Source organism: Tenrec ecaudatus, chromosome 15 (assembly GCF_050624435.1).
Source record: "Tenrec ecaudatus isolate mTenEca1 chromosome 15, mTenEca1.hap1, whole genome shotgun sequence".
NCBI lineage: Eukaryota > Metazoa > Chordata > Mammalia > Afrosoricida > Tenrecidae > Tenrec > Tenrec ecaudatus.
Window position 1 is genome coordinate 111,771,532 of NC_134544.1, and position 13,213 is coordinate 111,784,744.

The 13,213-nt window shown below is 47.4% G+C and overlaps 1 protein-coding gene across 3 annotated transcripts in view; it reads left to right on the top strand.

Moving 5' to 3' along the window:
• Positions 1-13,213, top strand: part of RCBTB2 (RCC1 and BTB domain containing protein 2) — an 80,355-nt gene that overhangs the window by 62,261 nt on the left and 4,881 nt on the right. For all 3 annotated transcript variants that reach the window (XM_075532696.1, XM_075532698.1, XM_075532697.1), the window contains 4 exons: positions 5,460-5,650; positions 6,086-6,212; positions 9,275-9,414; positions 10,700-10,830. In XM_075532696.1, the coding sequence (XP_075388811.1) occupies positions 5,460-5,650; positions 6,086-6,212; positions 9,275-9,414; positions 10,700-10,830 (589 nt within the window). The remainder of the gene's footprint in view (positions 1-5,459; positions 5,651-6,085; positions 6,213-9,274; positions 9,415-10,699; positions 10,831-13,213) is intronic.

Sequence of the window (13,213 nt, forward strand, 5' to 3'; positions counted from 1 at the left end):
TAACCTTTCTAAGCACACCATTGTCCTCACATCACGACAGAGCTACAGAGGGGTTGCCAGTGTGTCCAGTAAGTCCAATCAAATCTCCACTCGTCAGCCCCGGACTCAAGACCAGCACCACTGTTCCTAGACACCTTATTGCTTCCTGCTCCCCACTCAGCATTACAGTTACTCTTCCCAATCTTGCTATGGCCACCTGGTGTCTCCACATTCGCTCTTGCTTTCCCTAGTTGCCTAATAGGAGCCCTGGTGGCACCGTGAGCTAGGGCTCGGGCTGAGAAACACAAGGGCAGTGGTTCCAACCCATCAACCAGTCTATGAGAGAAAGAAGAGATCTCTGCACTGGTGAAGATTTAGGTAGGGTCATGATGAGTTGGAATTAACCTGATGACAGTGGATTGGGGTTTTGGGGGAAATACTTTCCCCATTTCTCCATTTCTTTCACAATTCCAAAGCCAATGTGGCCCATGTAAGCGCCCTCTGCGGTAAATAGTACCCGAGGAGGCTCCCCAAAGTAGCATTCACTCACTGCAGCTTTTCTTGTCTGTGCTGCATTTGGGAACTGTTCGTAATTTCCCCAGCCATGCAACTTCTCTCTTCAGCTGGACCATGAGCGCCTCAAGGCAAGCCCGGGCGGTGCTGACGCGCTGGGAAGCATTTTGGTCTAGGAAAGTAGCGAGTTTGGAATGCCCCGACAGCGCTGAGCACCAGATTTTGTTTCCTCTTCACTTTGTGCCTGTGGAGTAATTATTGCCTCATCTCCTGCTCCTTCACTTTTTCTGAAAAACAGATGATGAAACTGGTTATAAAAGCTGCAGTACCTTGGTCTGACTCCCAGCCCCCCGTTCTGTCCACTATACCAAACCACTGCACACGGAAGGGAAATCCAGGTTTCCAGTCAATGGACGTTTCTTTGACATAATCGATACAATTATTTCATTCCTCCCACCAAGACTTTATTTGTTGAAGAGAATATGCTTATTGAGAAGCCAAAGAGTACTGATCAGATGTCCCACCTGAGCAAGGCTCTTTTGCAAGTACTTTATCTGAGGTTGGAGCCAACTGATTGACCTACCCATGCAAATGCCGTGAGAAGGACTCCACCTAGGGAGCCTTACTAATTCTGTTTTATCACAGGAAATGCACAGTCTCGATATAAAGGAGGTCTTGTAACTTCAATGCTCAACAGTAGTAATCATAATAAGGGCCTCCTCCTGGTTTTACCAGGGTACAGTTGTTCAGTGGTAGAATCCTGGCTTTTCGTGTGGGCGGCTTGGGTGTGTACAACCTGCACCTGTCAGTGGACAGAAGTTGCCTATGTTGCTGAACAGATTTCAGTGGAGCATCCAGACTAGGAGAGACTAGGAAGAAAGGCCTGGTGATCCACTTGCAAATATGAGCCCATAAAAGCCTATGGATCACAGCAGTCTAATTCTGTAGTTTGTAGGGTCTCCATTGATTCAGGGGTTGACTGGATGGCAGCTCACCCACACGCCCCCCAACACTATTATTACCACAATTAAACAATGAAATAAAAACAATACCTCCTTGTATTCTATCCTTCATATACAAGATTTTGTACATACAGTCAATCATCATTTTATCATTTGATTCTCACACATTAACCTTGTAATGTGCCGTACTGAAGTTCAGAAAAGCCAAGTCACCTTTCTGCAGTTCTGTTGACCCAGTGGTAGAGTTGAGATTCCGACCAGGGTCTGGCAGACTGCAAACTCCTGTCTCTGGCCTCTGCCCTCCAGGGCAGTGATGGTTTTCAAGGGCTAAGACCTGCCCGGTAATCAATCAATGGAGTTACCTCTGCTGCGTGGGAGAGACGGAGGCGTGCTCACACCCTCACCGCCAGCGCTTGATGAGCCCTCCTCCCTCCCTTGGAAAGCTCTGGCACAGACAGTGGAGAAGTAGCCGCACTCTTCGGTCGCTGTTCCTTGGTCAATAGGCTCTTAACCAATTTTCTGTTGCTGAATCTTCCTCTGGCTTAGTCAACAAAATGACTTGTGCACCTCTATTTAGCAAGGCATTATGCTAGATTCTTCTAAAACAACCCAACCCCACACCCACTGCCATCAAGTTGATTCTGACTCATACCCCCCTCTATAGGGGTTCCCAGCAAATTACACAGGGGCTCCTGCTAAATGCTTAGGGACAGAGAAACAAGCCATGATTCCGTCTCCCACAGACCTGTCATCTGAACAGGTAAAGCAAATAGGACAGAAAAGATAACAGGTCAGATGCCAGGGTAATCCAGCCTCTAGTACATCATCAAGGGTCCAGTAGGCACAACTGTACAGTGATAATAAGTAAAGATTATAGTAAAGTCCTCAAGAGCATGAGAGATAGAAGAGAGATTGAATGAATGGGAGTCTGAGACATTTCATGGTAGCATGCTTACCTCAGCCCCGCTTGGTGGTCCATGTGGAGAGAGGGGGAGGGGAAGGAGGACAAGGGGAAAGGGAACAGGGGAGGAGAGGGAGCCAACGAGAGGTCGAGGGTGGAGCCGAGAGAGAGGTCTTTATTAACCCCGGCCTATAAACCTTTGGGGGGAGTGCAAGCCCACTAATTACAGGTAAAGACCCATGTCACAGGAAGGGGTTGCACTATAGGTTATACAACAATGAGAGGGGGACAAGCTAGAGATACATGTGACAAGATGGGCGAATCCTAGAGTCAGGAGGGCAGCTAACTTTGGATGTAACTGAGCCCGTTTGATCTGTTCTCTGGGTCTCCATAGGAACCATAATCAGTAGGGTGTAAACCCCACCTACAGGAACCACGCTAATGATCTCAAGCCTTAGTCCATGGTCCCAGCAGCAGGGAGCAGGGCCTACCGTAGTCTGGTGACTGACTGTCTGCAGGGAGGATGTCTGTAAGCATCTGACCTCCCCTCACAGTCAGACCTGGGCCAGAGAGGTGTGGGTCGAAGTTCAAGGAGAGCTCAGGGAAAGGAGAGACGTCTTACCTCCCAGCTGGTTGAACTGGGCTTTAAAACCGGGTCCGACGTGTGAGGCAGACAGCAGAGGAAGACCATTCACTCGAATAAAGACTCTGGGGCGGTGAGTGATTATTGGGACAAAAGGTGTGAGGACAAAAGTGGTCCTGGGAGAAGTCTGGAGACTGGGAAGCCTCGTGATGGAAGGATTGGCGTGCTGGGTGTCTGCATTCGCCTGGGGAAAGCTGCTCCACTTGTGAAAGCTCTGAGGAGCATGGCATCCTTGCGGGAGGATGTGCAATCTGATGGGAGGATCGAAAAGTCCAAAGCAGGGAGACTCGACTGGCTCTCTCAGTGGCGGTCTATGGCCTTGGGGGTGTGAAAAGGAAAAAAAGCCCAAACTGGGGTCATCAGACGCCCGGCGGTCACCATGAAGTTCAACACGTTCGTGACCTCGAACCACAGCAAGAGCCGCAAACGCCACTTCAATGCTCCCTGGCACGTGCGCAGGAAGACCATGTCGTCCCCACTCGCCAAAGAGCTGCTGCAGAAGTATAACGAGCGCTCCATGCGCATCCGCAAGGACGATGAGGTCCAGGTGGTTCAGGACACTGCAAAGGCCAGCAAACAGGCAAGGTGGTCTAGGTGTACAGAAAGAAGTACGTCAGCTACATCGAGCGGGTGCAGCGCGAGAAAGCCAACGGCACCACTGTCCGTGTGGGCATTCACCCCAGCGAGGTGGTCATCAGCAGGCTGAAGTTAGACAAAGATGGAGGGGGGAATTCTTGAACGCAAAGTCAAATCTCGACACGTTGGAAAAGAGCAAGGCAAACGCAAGGAGGCGCTTATTGAGAAATGCAGGCATGAACACAGGCTGCGGTGAAACACAGCTGAGTGGTAGATGTCTGGCCTGCTGCGTGTTTCTTGGGAACTTTCAAGATGCGTCTGGAACGCTTCATTTTCCTCTTCTTCAGCGAGGGAGGTGTGGCTTTGTAACTCTGCCTTTGTCATTTCCATTAACTTTATGAGTAAAAATTTGGGATGTTTAAAAGAAAAGAAATCCCAAACTGGTCCATCTTCAGCAAGTAAGGGAACAAACGGCCAAGAAGTTACCAAGTAGCCAGAGCACAGACAGCTGGTGCTGGGTCCCTAGAATCCAGGCACCTGGGGAATGGCACCAGAGATTCGGATTCATCCTGGGAGGGTGGGAAAGGGGGGGGTTGGGGGTTGGGGGTGGGGGAGCAGCCACGGTGGGAATCTGGCAGTCTGTCCTGGAAAGAGTGTTGGTTACATAGTACTCAGCCAGTGAGGAACTGGGGGTGGTGGTGGGGGGGAGATGAATCTTCCCATTGTCTTTTAAGCCTTGGTTGCCCAGTTTTGCAAAATCTCCTAAGTAAAGCCTTGCTCTTGCATAAGTGGTTATAGATTGGATTTCTTGAGTATTCTTGGGGTAACACTCATGGTTACCCATTGGTATATCTCTTATGGGACAAGGTGTTCACCCCCACTCTGGAGACCCATCAGGGTATTGCCCAAGTGGGGGGCACAATCAAGCCTAGGGAGAGAAAGTGCCCTGTCTTATTTGCATTTGTATGGCGGCTAATTCTCGAAGGAAAATTCATATTTCCAAAGCAACCACCCAACATTCTCCGTTAGGGAGTTTTCTGGAAACGTGCGCCTGGTCATTCGTGAATCTGTCATAAGGTGTCCCCAGAGTGGTGGACTCTGCAGTCAGCGTTTGCAGCGTGACCTCGGCCACTGTGGGATGCTCCATTTAACCCAAGGGGTGAAAGTTACGATGAAGACATTTGTGGAATGGCCCTGGGCCAAGAGGGCCCATGCCTTTCTCATCTACTTGAATCGATAAAGCCTTTTATTAAAGAAAATGAAGTTACCTTGGGCTTTTGTTTGCGTGTTTCCTACAGTGTTTTCACTTGTACTTCTATTCCCACATGGAAGTGTCTAATTTTTTTAAATCATTAAAAAAAAACATTTTATTAGGGGCTCATCCAACTCTTATCACAATCCATACATACATCAATTGTGTAAAGCACATCTGTACATTCTTTGCCCTCATCATTTTCAAAGCATTTGCTCTTCACTTAAGCCCTTTGCATCAGGTCCTCGTTTTTTCCCTCTCCCTTCCTGCTCCCCCCTCCCTCATGAGCCCTTGATAATTTATAAATTATTATTTTGTTATATCTTGCCCTGTCAGACTTCTCCCTTCACCTCCTTTACTGTTGTCCATCCCCCAGGGAGGAGGTCACTCGTAGGTAGATCCTTGTAATCGGCGCCTACTTTTTATTGGCTTACTAGTTAGAATTGTCATCAGTCAGCTCCCCCTGGCATATAAGTGCCATCGCGGGGGGGGGGGGGCTCTTTGTAAATGTCAATTAAAGTCTGGTAGATGCAAATATAGGCGATTCCGTGCCCTTCAAAGTCTCCCTGTTTAGGGGGATGTGAAAGGTAAGATGCCGCCAACCCTTTACTCCGCATTTCTTTGTAAATTTAGAATGATCGAGATTGCAGCCTGTCACTCTGCGCACACCTCTGCCGCCAAGACCCAGGGCGGCCACGTGTACATGTGGGGCCAGTGTCGCGGCCAGTCGGTCACGCAGCCTCACCTCACCCACTTCTCCTGCACGGACGACGTTTTTGCCTGCTTTGCCACGCCCGCCGTCACGTGGCGCCTCCTCTCCATAGGTGAGTGAGCAGCTGGACTCCAACACGAGGGAGGCCGAGCACCTTGGGGCCTGCATTCTCTTACTCAAGGGGCGCTTCAGAAAGTGCGTGGAGAAACCCCAGCATTTTTTCATGCTGTTTTCCCAGGAGCTTTGTATTATCTTCTGCATGACTCGCTTTCTTCAAAGTATCCAAACCCCGGAACCCCTACCAAGTGACGTCATTTTCTTGGGCTGTGTTTGACTCTCACTGGGAAATTATGTATTCGATGAGGCGATGGGATATTTAGCCCAATGTTAAGACTTTCCGTTTCGGAGGTGCTGTGGGGCGCATCCTTGCTAGCTTGCCAGATTGATGGAAAATGCACACAGTTCTTTGGGGATTACATAGCTTCTCGTCTTGTCTCCATTTCCAGCGTGTGTTACTGACCCTAAAACCGTGCGTGTTGCTTCTTAGAGCCAGACGACCACCTCACCGTGGCTGAGTCACTGAAGAGGGAATTCGACAACCCCGACACTGCGGACCTGAAGTTTTTAGTCGATGGAAAGTATATTTACGCACATAGAGCCCTTCTCAAAATTAGGTAAGACCGCTCCGCTGGCTTTTTGGGAATTGCGAGAAGACCACTGATGTAGTACTTAATTTCTCAGTGTCTGGCAAGCAATACCAGGCAACTCACTCGCGTGAAAAACTGTGAAGGAAGCTCAGGGTTTGCCCTTGTACGTGTGCAGTAAGCTAGCACAAGCACTTTACGTGGCAAATAAGAAAATCGTGCAGGGTGTGGGGGACCAGGCTTAGGGCATTGTTCAGTGTAGCCATTCATTCCTTAAGGAGGCTTTAAAAAGAGCCCGGGTCTGCTCTGGGGTCAGAGAGCAAGAAGCCAGATTTGATCAATGCACTCTGTATTTTGATCGCTGTATGAAATCAAGTTAAGGAAACTTCTCTAACTGGGAACTGAATTCTATTCTGGTTAATTCTTCATGTGGGATTCTGAACTTGCGCATTTTAAAAGGAAAGACAACAAACACAAACTATGATGGCCTTGCCAGCTCCACGGGCCTGAGGTGAAGGGAACCCCGAGATTTTTTTCCAATCGTTTCATGAGGGGCTCATACAACTCTTATCACAATCCATCCATCCATCCATTGTGTAAAGCACATTTATACATTCATTGCCCTCATCATTCTCAAAACATTTGCCCTCCACTTGAGCCCCTGGTATCAACTCCTCATTTTTACCCCTCCCTTCCCGCTCCCCCCTCCTCCATGAACTCTTGATAATTTATAAAGTATTATTTTGTTATATCTTGCCCTGTCCAACGTCTCCCTTCACCCCCTTTTCTGTTGTCCGTCCCCCAGGGAGGAGGTCACATTTAGATCCTTGTAGTCGGTTCCCCCTTTCCAACCCACCCTCCCTCCCCCCTCCCAGTATTGCCACTCTCACCACTGGTCCTGAAGGGATCATCCACCCTAGATTCCTTGTTTCCAGTTCCTATCTGTACCAGTGTACTTTCTCTAGTCTAGCCAGACTTGGGGGCGGGGGGCGGGGTGGGGGGAGGCAGAGAGAAGCATTTAGGAACAAGAGGAAAGTTGTATTTTTCATCATTGCTACATCACACCCTGACTGGCTCGTCTCCTCCCTGAGGCCCTTCTGTAAGGTGATGTCCAGTGGCCTACAAATGGGCTTTGGGTTTCCACCCCATACTGCCCCACTCATTCACTGTGATAAGATTTTTCGTTCTGATGATGCCTGATACCTGATCCCTTTGACACGTCGTGATCACACAGGCTGGTGTGCTTCTCCTATGTGGGCTTTGTTGCTTCTGAGCTAGATAGCTGCTTTATGTGCAAGCCTTTAAGACCCCAGACACTATATCTTTTGATAGCTGGGCACCATCAGCTTTCTTCACCACATTTGCTTATGCACCTGCTTTGTCTTCAGAGGTTGTATCGGGAAGGTGAGCATCGTAGAATGCCAATTTAATAGAAGAAAGTATTCTTGCATCGAGGGAGTACTTGAGTGGAGGCCCAATGTCCTTCTGCTACCTTAATACTAAACCTATAAATATATGCACATAGATCTATTTCCCCATCTGTATATATAAATATATTGCATATGTACATGTCTTTATCTAGACCTCTATAAATTCCCTTTTCCTCACAGCTCTTTCCTCTATTTCCTTTGACTTTCCTCCTGTCCCACTATCATGCTTAGTCCAAGGTTTTAGCAATTCTTCTTGGTTACATTACCCTTGATCATGCCCTACCAGGCCTCCCACACCCTCCTCACCACCAATTTGGATCACTTGTTGTTCCCTTGTCCCTGGGTTTAACACCACTACCTTTCCCCCAACCTTCCCCTCTTCCATGCCCCCCCCCAGAACTGTCGGTCCCATTGTTTTCTCCTCCAGATTGTTCATCCAGCCTGTCTTATTTAGACAGATCTGTGGAGATAATAACATGCACAAAAACAAAACAGAGCAAACCCAAGCAACAATATACAACAAAAACCAACAACAACAAAAAGACAAAAAAACCAAAACCCAACAAGAAAGAAAAGCTTGTAGTTAGTTCAAGGATTGTTTGTTGGCCTTTAGGAGTGTTTTCCAGTCCAGTCTGTTGGGGTACCACGCCCTGGCTCCAAAGTCCACCTTTAGCATTCCCTGGGGACCTCATCGCTTCATTCCCTTGCTGTTCTGTTGCACCCCTAGCACCTTGCCTTGGTGTGGAGAATCAGATCAGGTGCAATTCCCACACTGTGTCGGGAACCCTGAGATTTTAATAAATCAAACTTATCCATGTATAATTGATTTGTCGTGAGCTTCATCCAGTGAAATTTGATAGCCAGACGTGCTTGTCTGTCTGTCAAAGACCCGGAAGACTTCCATCATCCTCAGAGACCCTTCCCTTCACCCCATCAGCTGGACATCCACTGATCCACATCCGCCTCCATGGAATGGCTGACATTATGATTTTATCCAAATGAAATCAGACAGCACATGTTGGTGTCCTGCGGCTTTCCCTCAGCACAACGGTTTTGAAATTCATTTACCTGGTGTAACAGATGCTTGAATCCCAAATCAATGATTTGCACACTCAAGATACACCTTAGTCTCACGTTTACCTGTTTCTAAGGTCAGGCTGGGCGGCATTTGTCCACTCTTAGGACAGAACAGACGCTTTCATGAGAGCAGGGGACAAAGAAACACAATCACAGGGGAGGAGGGGGAGGGAGGGGGGGAAATGAGGACCTGATGCCAGGGGCTTGGGTGGAGAGTACATGTTTTGAGAATGATGAGGGCAACGAATGTACAAATGTGCTTGACACATGGATGTATGTATGGATTGTGATGGGATGGGAGGTGTATGAGTCCCTAATAAAATGATTTAAAAAAAAAGTAACACAATCACTCAGATTTCATTAAAAATAAACCCCGCTGCTTTCTGCAAACGCTGCTGCAATGACGAATGCTCCTGCTCCCGGGAGCGCCCTGGCCAGGACACAAAAGCATGTTGGGACACGGATCCAGAATGATGGTGGCATTCCCCTCCCCTGGTGCTCAGTACCCCACCCCTCCACTGATCGGAGGAAGGCGGTTGGCTCCTGCCCAAAGACAAGGCTTGACACGCTTCGTTCTTCCTTCAGGTGTGAGCATTTTCGTTCTTCGTTGGAAGCTAATGAGGATGAAATTGTAGAAATGAGTGAATTTTCATACCCTGTGTACCGCGCCTTCTTGGAATACTTGTACACCGATGGCATCAGCCTGTCTCCCGAGGAAGCTGTAGGTAAGGACCACGTGACCTTTCGGAGGCATGGGCAAAGTGTTGACACTGACAAGCTGCTTCCTGCGACGCTTAAACAAAGGGCATTATGAGGATAATTGGCCTTTTTTCTTCTTTGTGTTGAACCTAAGCTCTTCCTGTTGCTTTTTCATACTAGGACTGACTGGGAAGTAGAGTCAGAGAGATGACATGTTAAAGCATTATCACTGCGGAGGGGGCGCTCTTCTTCCTTCCTGTCCCTAGATAGAGCAGTTGACATGCCCAGGTGGGAGGTTTGCCTCTACCAAGAGGCACCGCAGAAGAAAGGCCTGGCGAGCTCCTTCTAAAAAATCAATCACGGAAGACCCTGTGGGCGCAGCCCTATTCTGGCACACATAGGCCACGCTGAGTTGGCATCATTGACAAACAGTGCACAATGGAATGGCTTCAATATTTTGTCCTAGAAAATGATAGACACGCTTCGGTTAACCGTCCTCTGGGGTGTGTGTGTGTGTGTGTGGTGTGCTGTGCTCTGTTGGCACTGTCAGAAAAGGATTGGACCCCTCTGACCCCAGGAGAGCCAGTTCAAACCCACCAGGAGAATAAGCCTGTCTTCCCCTGTGAAGAGTTACAGCCTCAGGAGGCCTCCGTCGATGGGGTCCCTGTGCGTTGGAATGGGCGCATGGGCAGCGAGGTTGGAGCCCGGTGTATGTGTTTTGCACTAGGCCTTCGTCCATGCAGACTCGGCCTTTCCTTTCCAAGCTGGGTGCTGTGGCCCCAAGTGTAGAGGCTGGTGGAAGTGGCCGCTATGAGAACCTCCTGCCAACCCCGAGGAGGGGATCACTCGAGGCGCATCCCTTTTCATCATTTTTTAAGGAAAAGATGAAAGCCATTTTCAATGCGTTGTTTTTTTCCAGTGAGTTTTTTACGTAGTCCATTAGGTCAGGGTTGCTATGTGTGAGGGGTAGAAGCAAGAACCTGGGTGATGCAGTGCTAGCTATTGGGTTGCTAACAGGAAGCTCAGCGGTTTGAAGCCACTGCTGCGCTGCAGGAAAGCGCTCCTTACAGTTTCCTTCCTGGGACCCTGTAAGGGGTACCTCTTCTCCGTCCTGTCTGGTCGCTGCAAGTTAACATCGCCTCAGTGGCAGGAGTTGGGGCGGGCGGAACCAAAAGTGTGAAGTCTTTATTGCACAGTTCTTTGTGAATAATTACATGAAAAAAAATGGTGTTAAAACGATCTCTAAATGGTTGCGTGAGTTTTAAATCTGGATGCCTGCCGCCCCACAAACAAAACACGTCTCTCCCCTAGGATTGCTAGACTTGGCCACGTTTTATAGAGAAACCCGTCTGAAAAAGCTCTGCCAGCAGACCATCAAGCAGGGAATCCGAGAGGAGAATGCTATTGCTCTGCTTTCTGCGGCCGTGAAGTATGATGCCCAGGTGAGAAAAGCACGCTCTCAACTGACTGACCGACCTTTGGGGAAAATGGACTTAGGTGTCTACTCCTGCCTCGTGTTAAAATCAGCCCCAGGTACATGAAAGATTTGTAAAAAAAAAAACAAAACAGCAAAGGCACGAAAATGCTAGGAAATGTATGAAATCCTGGTCGAGGAAATCTCGAGAGACCGTCACTGGATGAGCTATCACCTAAGGTGATGGTAGGGGAGGGTGTGGGACGTGGGGAGCTAAGGGCTGGTTACGAGGAAGGAGAAAAGCGTATCAAGTGGATTGAATGATTCAATAGGATTGAACTCTTGAATTGCATGATATATGAATTCTATGTCAATAGGACCATTTAAAAAGAGGGGGAAAGTGGTCATATACTGCTAGGAAGGCCAGAGAAACTATGAAGAAAGTGACTGATCTAATTTCAGAGAGATCTCTAAAAACCTATCAAAATTCTTATCTCCACCCAAAATTAATGCCACAGAGAACATGAGGTGATATTATAAAAATAGAAAGTAAATGATACACTATTTTTACTCTATTTTCAGAAAATAGACCTGTACCATGCAATGGTGAGATTTCACATGGGGAACTAATGTATAATTCTTTTAAAAAAGAAAAAAGGGTTTGAAAAGATGTTCCAAATAACAAATGGCTCTATTCATAATGAAAAATATCCACAAACACAGGGTGTAATTTTTCATTTGTCAAACCAAGTCATTTGTCCTTAGAAATACTATGTTGTTGGTGGTGTGAAGGAGCCCTGGTGGCGCACTGGGTTAGGTACTGGGCGGCCAGCGGCAAGGTCAGTGGTTGAATCCCATAGGAGCAAGCGGAGGTTGTCTGCGCCTGTAAAGATGCTCCTGGCCAGGCCCAGAAACCCTTTGAAGGCGAGCTGCAAGTCAGTTAGCGCAGTGGCAGGAAGGGTCTGGTTTGTTGTGTGTGTATTTTCTGACTCAGAGGATGCCATGTGACAGAGCAGAATGGCCCCGCAGGGCTTCCCAATCATCTGTACGGGAGCAGCTTGCCAGGTGGTTTCTCCTACAAAGTGGCTGTGGGGTTGCGGCTACTGGCCTTTGGGCTTAGCAGCCAAGTGCTTAACCATGGCACCCCAGGCTCAGAAAATAGACTTTTTCCTAAACTGCTTATGAGGATGCCAATTGGTACCATCTTTCTGAAAGTCAATTTGGTATTACATATTAAAAATCTAGAAGCTATATGTCTTGAACTAAGGAATTCACTTGCAGGAATTTCTCTGAAGGAGGAAGCATGAATTTGGACAAAAATTTGCTTCAAAATGTTCACTGGACAGCTTGAAAATGTCAATGTGAACAGTGGAGGATTATTTAAACTATGTAACATTAGTATTATGAAATTATAGATATGCCAGGTATGTCATTAAGTAAAAGCCTCTGATCCTATTTTTGTAAGCATACGTATTCCGGTTAAAAAGGCTAAATTTCATGACCTCCATTAAAAGAGAAAAGAAAAGTGTAACGAACAGTTTCCAGTGCTATTACGGATGGTTTCCCGCTCCTTGGTTGTTAGTGTTTTTCCAGCACAATGTACTGTTTTCATAATGAAGGAAAGCAAGCCTCTCGCGGAGCTTACTTTCAGGAAACAAGCCATTACTTCTTGGAGTTATCAGTCAATTTCCTTTTGGTTCTAAGAATACCGTTGCCCTTTTCCTTTCTTTACCTAAATATGCTTATTAGAGAAAATGTAGAAAACACAAAAAGGAAATGACTCATCAGTGAAAGAATGTAGACCTATTTCCACAGCTCCTCTGGTTTCTTTTCTAGGTTGCACACATGTCTACTCAAGCAGATCTTCAGGGTTTGGGGGTTTTGTTTTGTTTTTTACTTAACATTTAAAATAATTTGAGAAGAGGAATTTTGATGACTGCATAATAACTGGCCCTGAGATGGTGGCATTCAAAGCGTCGTGTAACTATGTTTGCGCTCCATCAAGGGAGTACTATGGTAGCTGACTACTGAGCACAATGCAAAGTGCTTCATGACCAAACAAATCGCTGGCGTTCTCCATGGCAACGTGCATACCAGGCTTCGGTGTATAGGCCAGGTTTGGGGAGGGTGGCTTTGTTTCCCCTTGAACCATGCAAACTTTCCAAGACTTTTCTATGTTCCCCATTCATGTGACTTATTTGTATGGTTAACTTATAGGCTTCTTTTTCTCTAGAGCAAGCGTCTTGAGAAATGGCAGGGACTCGGTTTGGTTCACAAGCATATCCCCAGGCCCTAGCCTAGCAGGAAGCGTAGTAGATGCTCATTAGACTTTTGTTTACTGAATGCTCCACTTTGGATCATAGAGACACAATTTCCCTCTAGCCTGTACAGTTCGTTATTGTCCCATAATT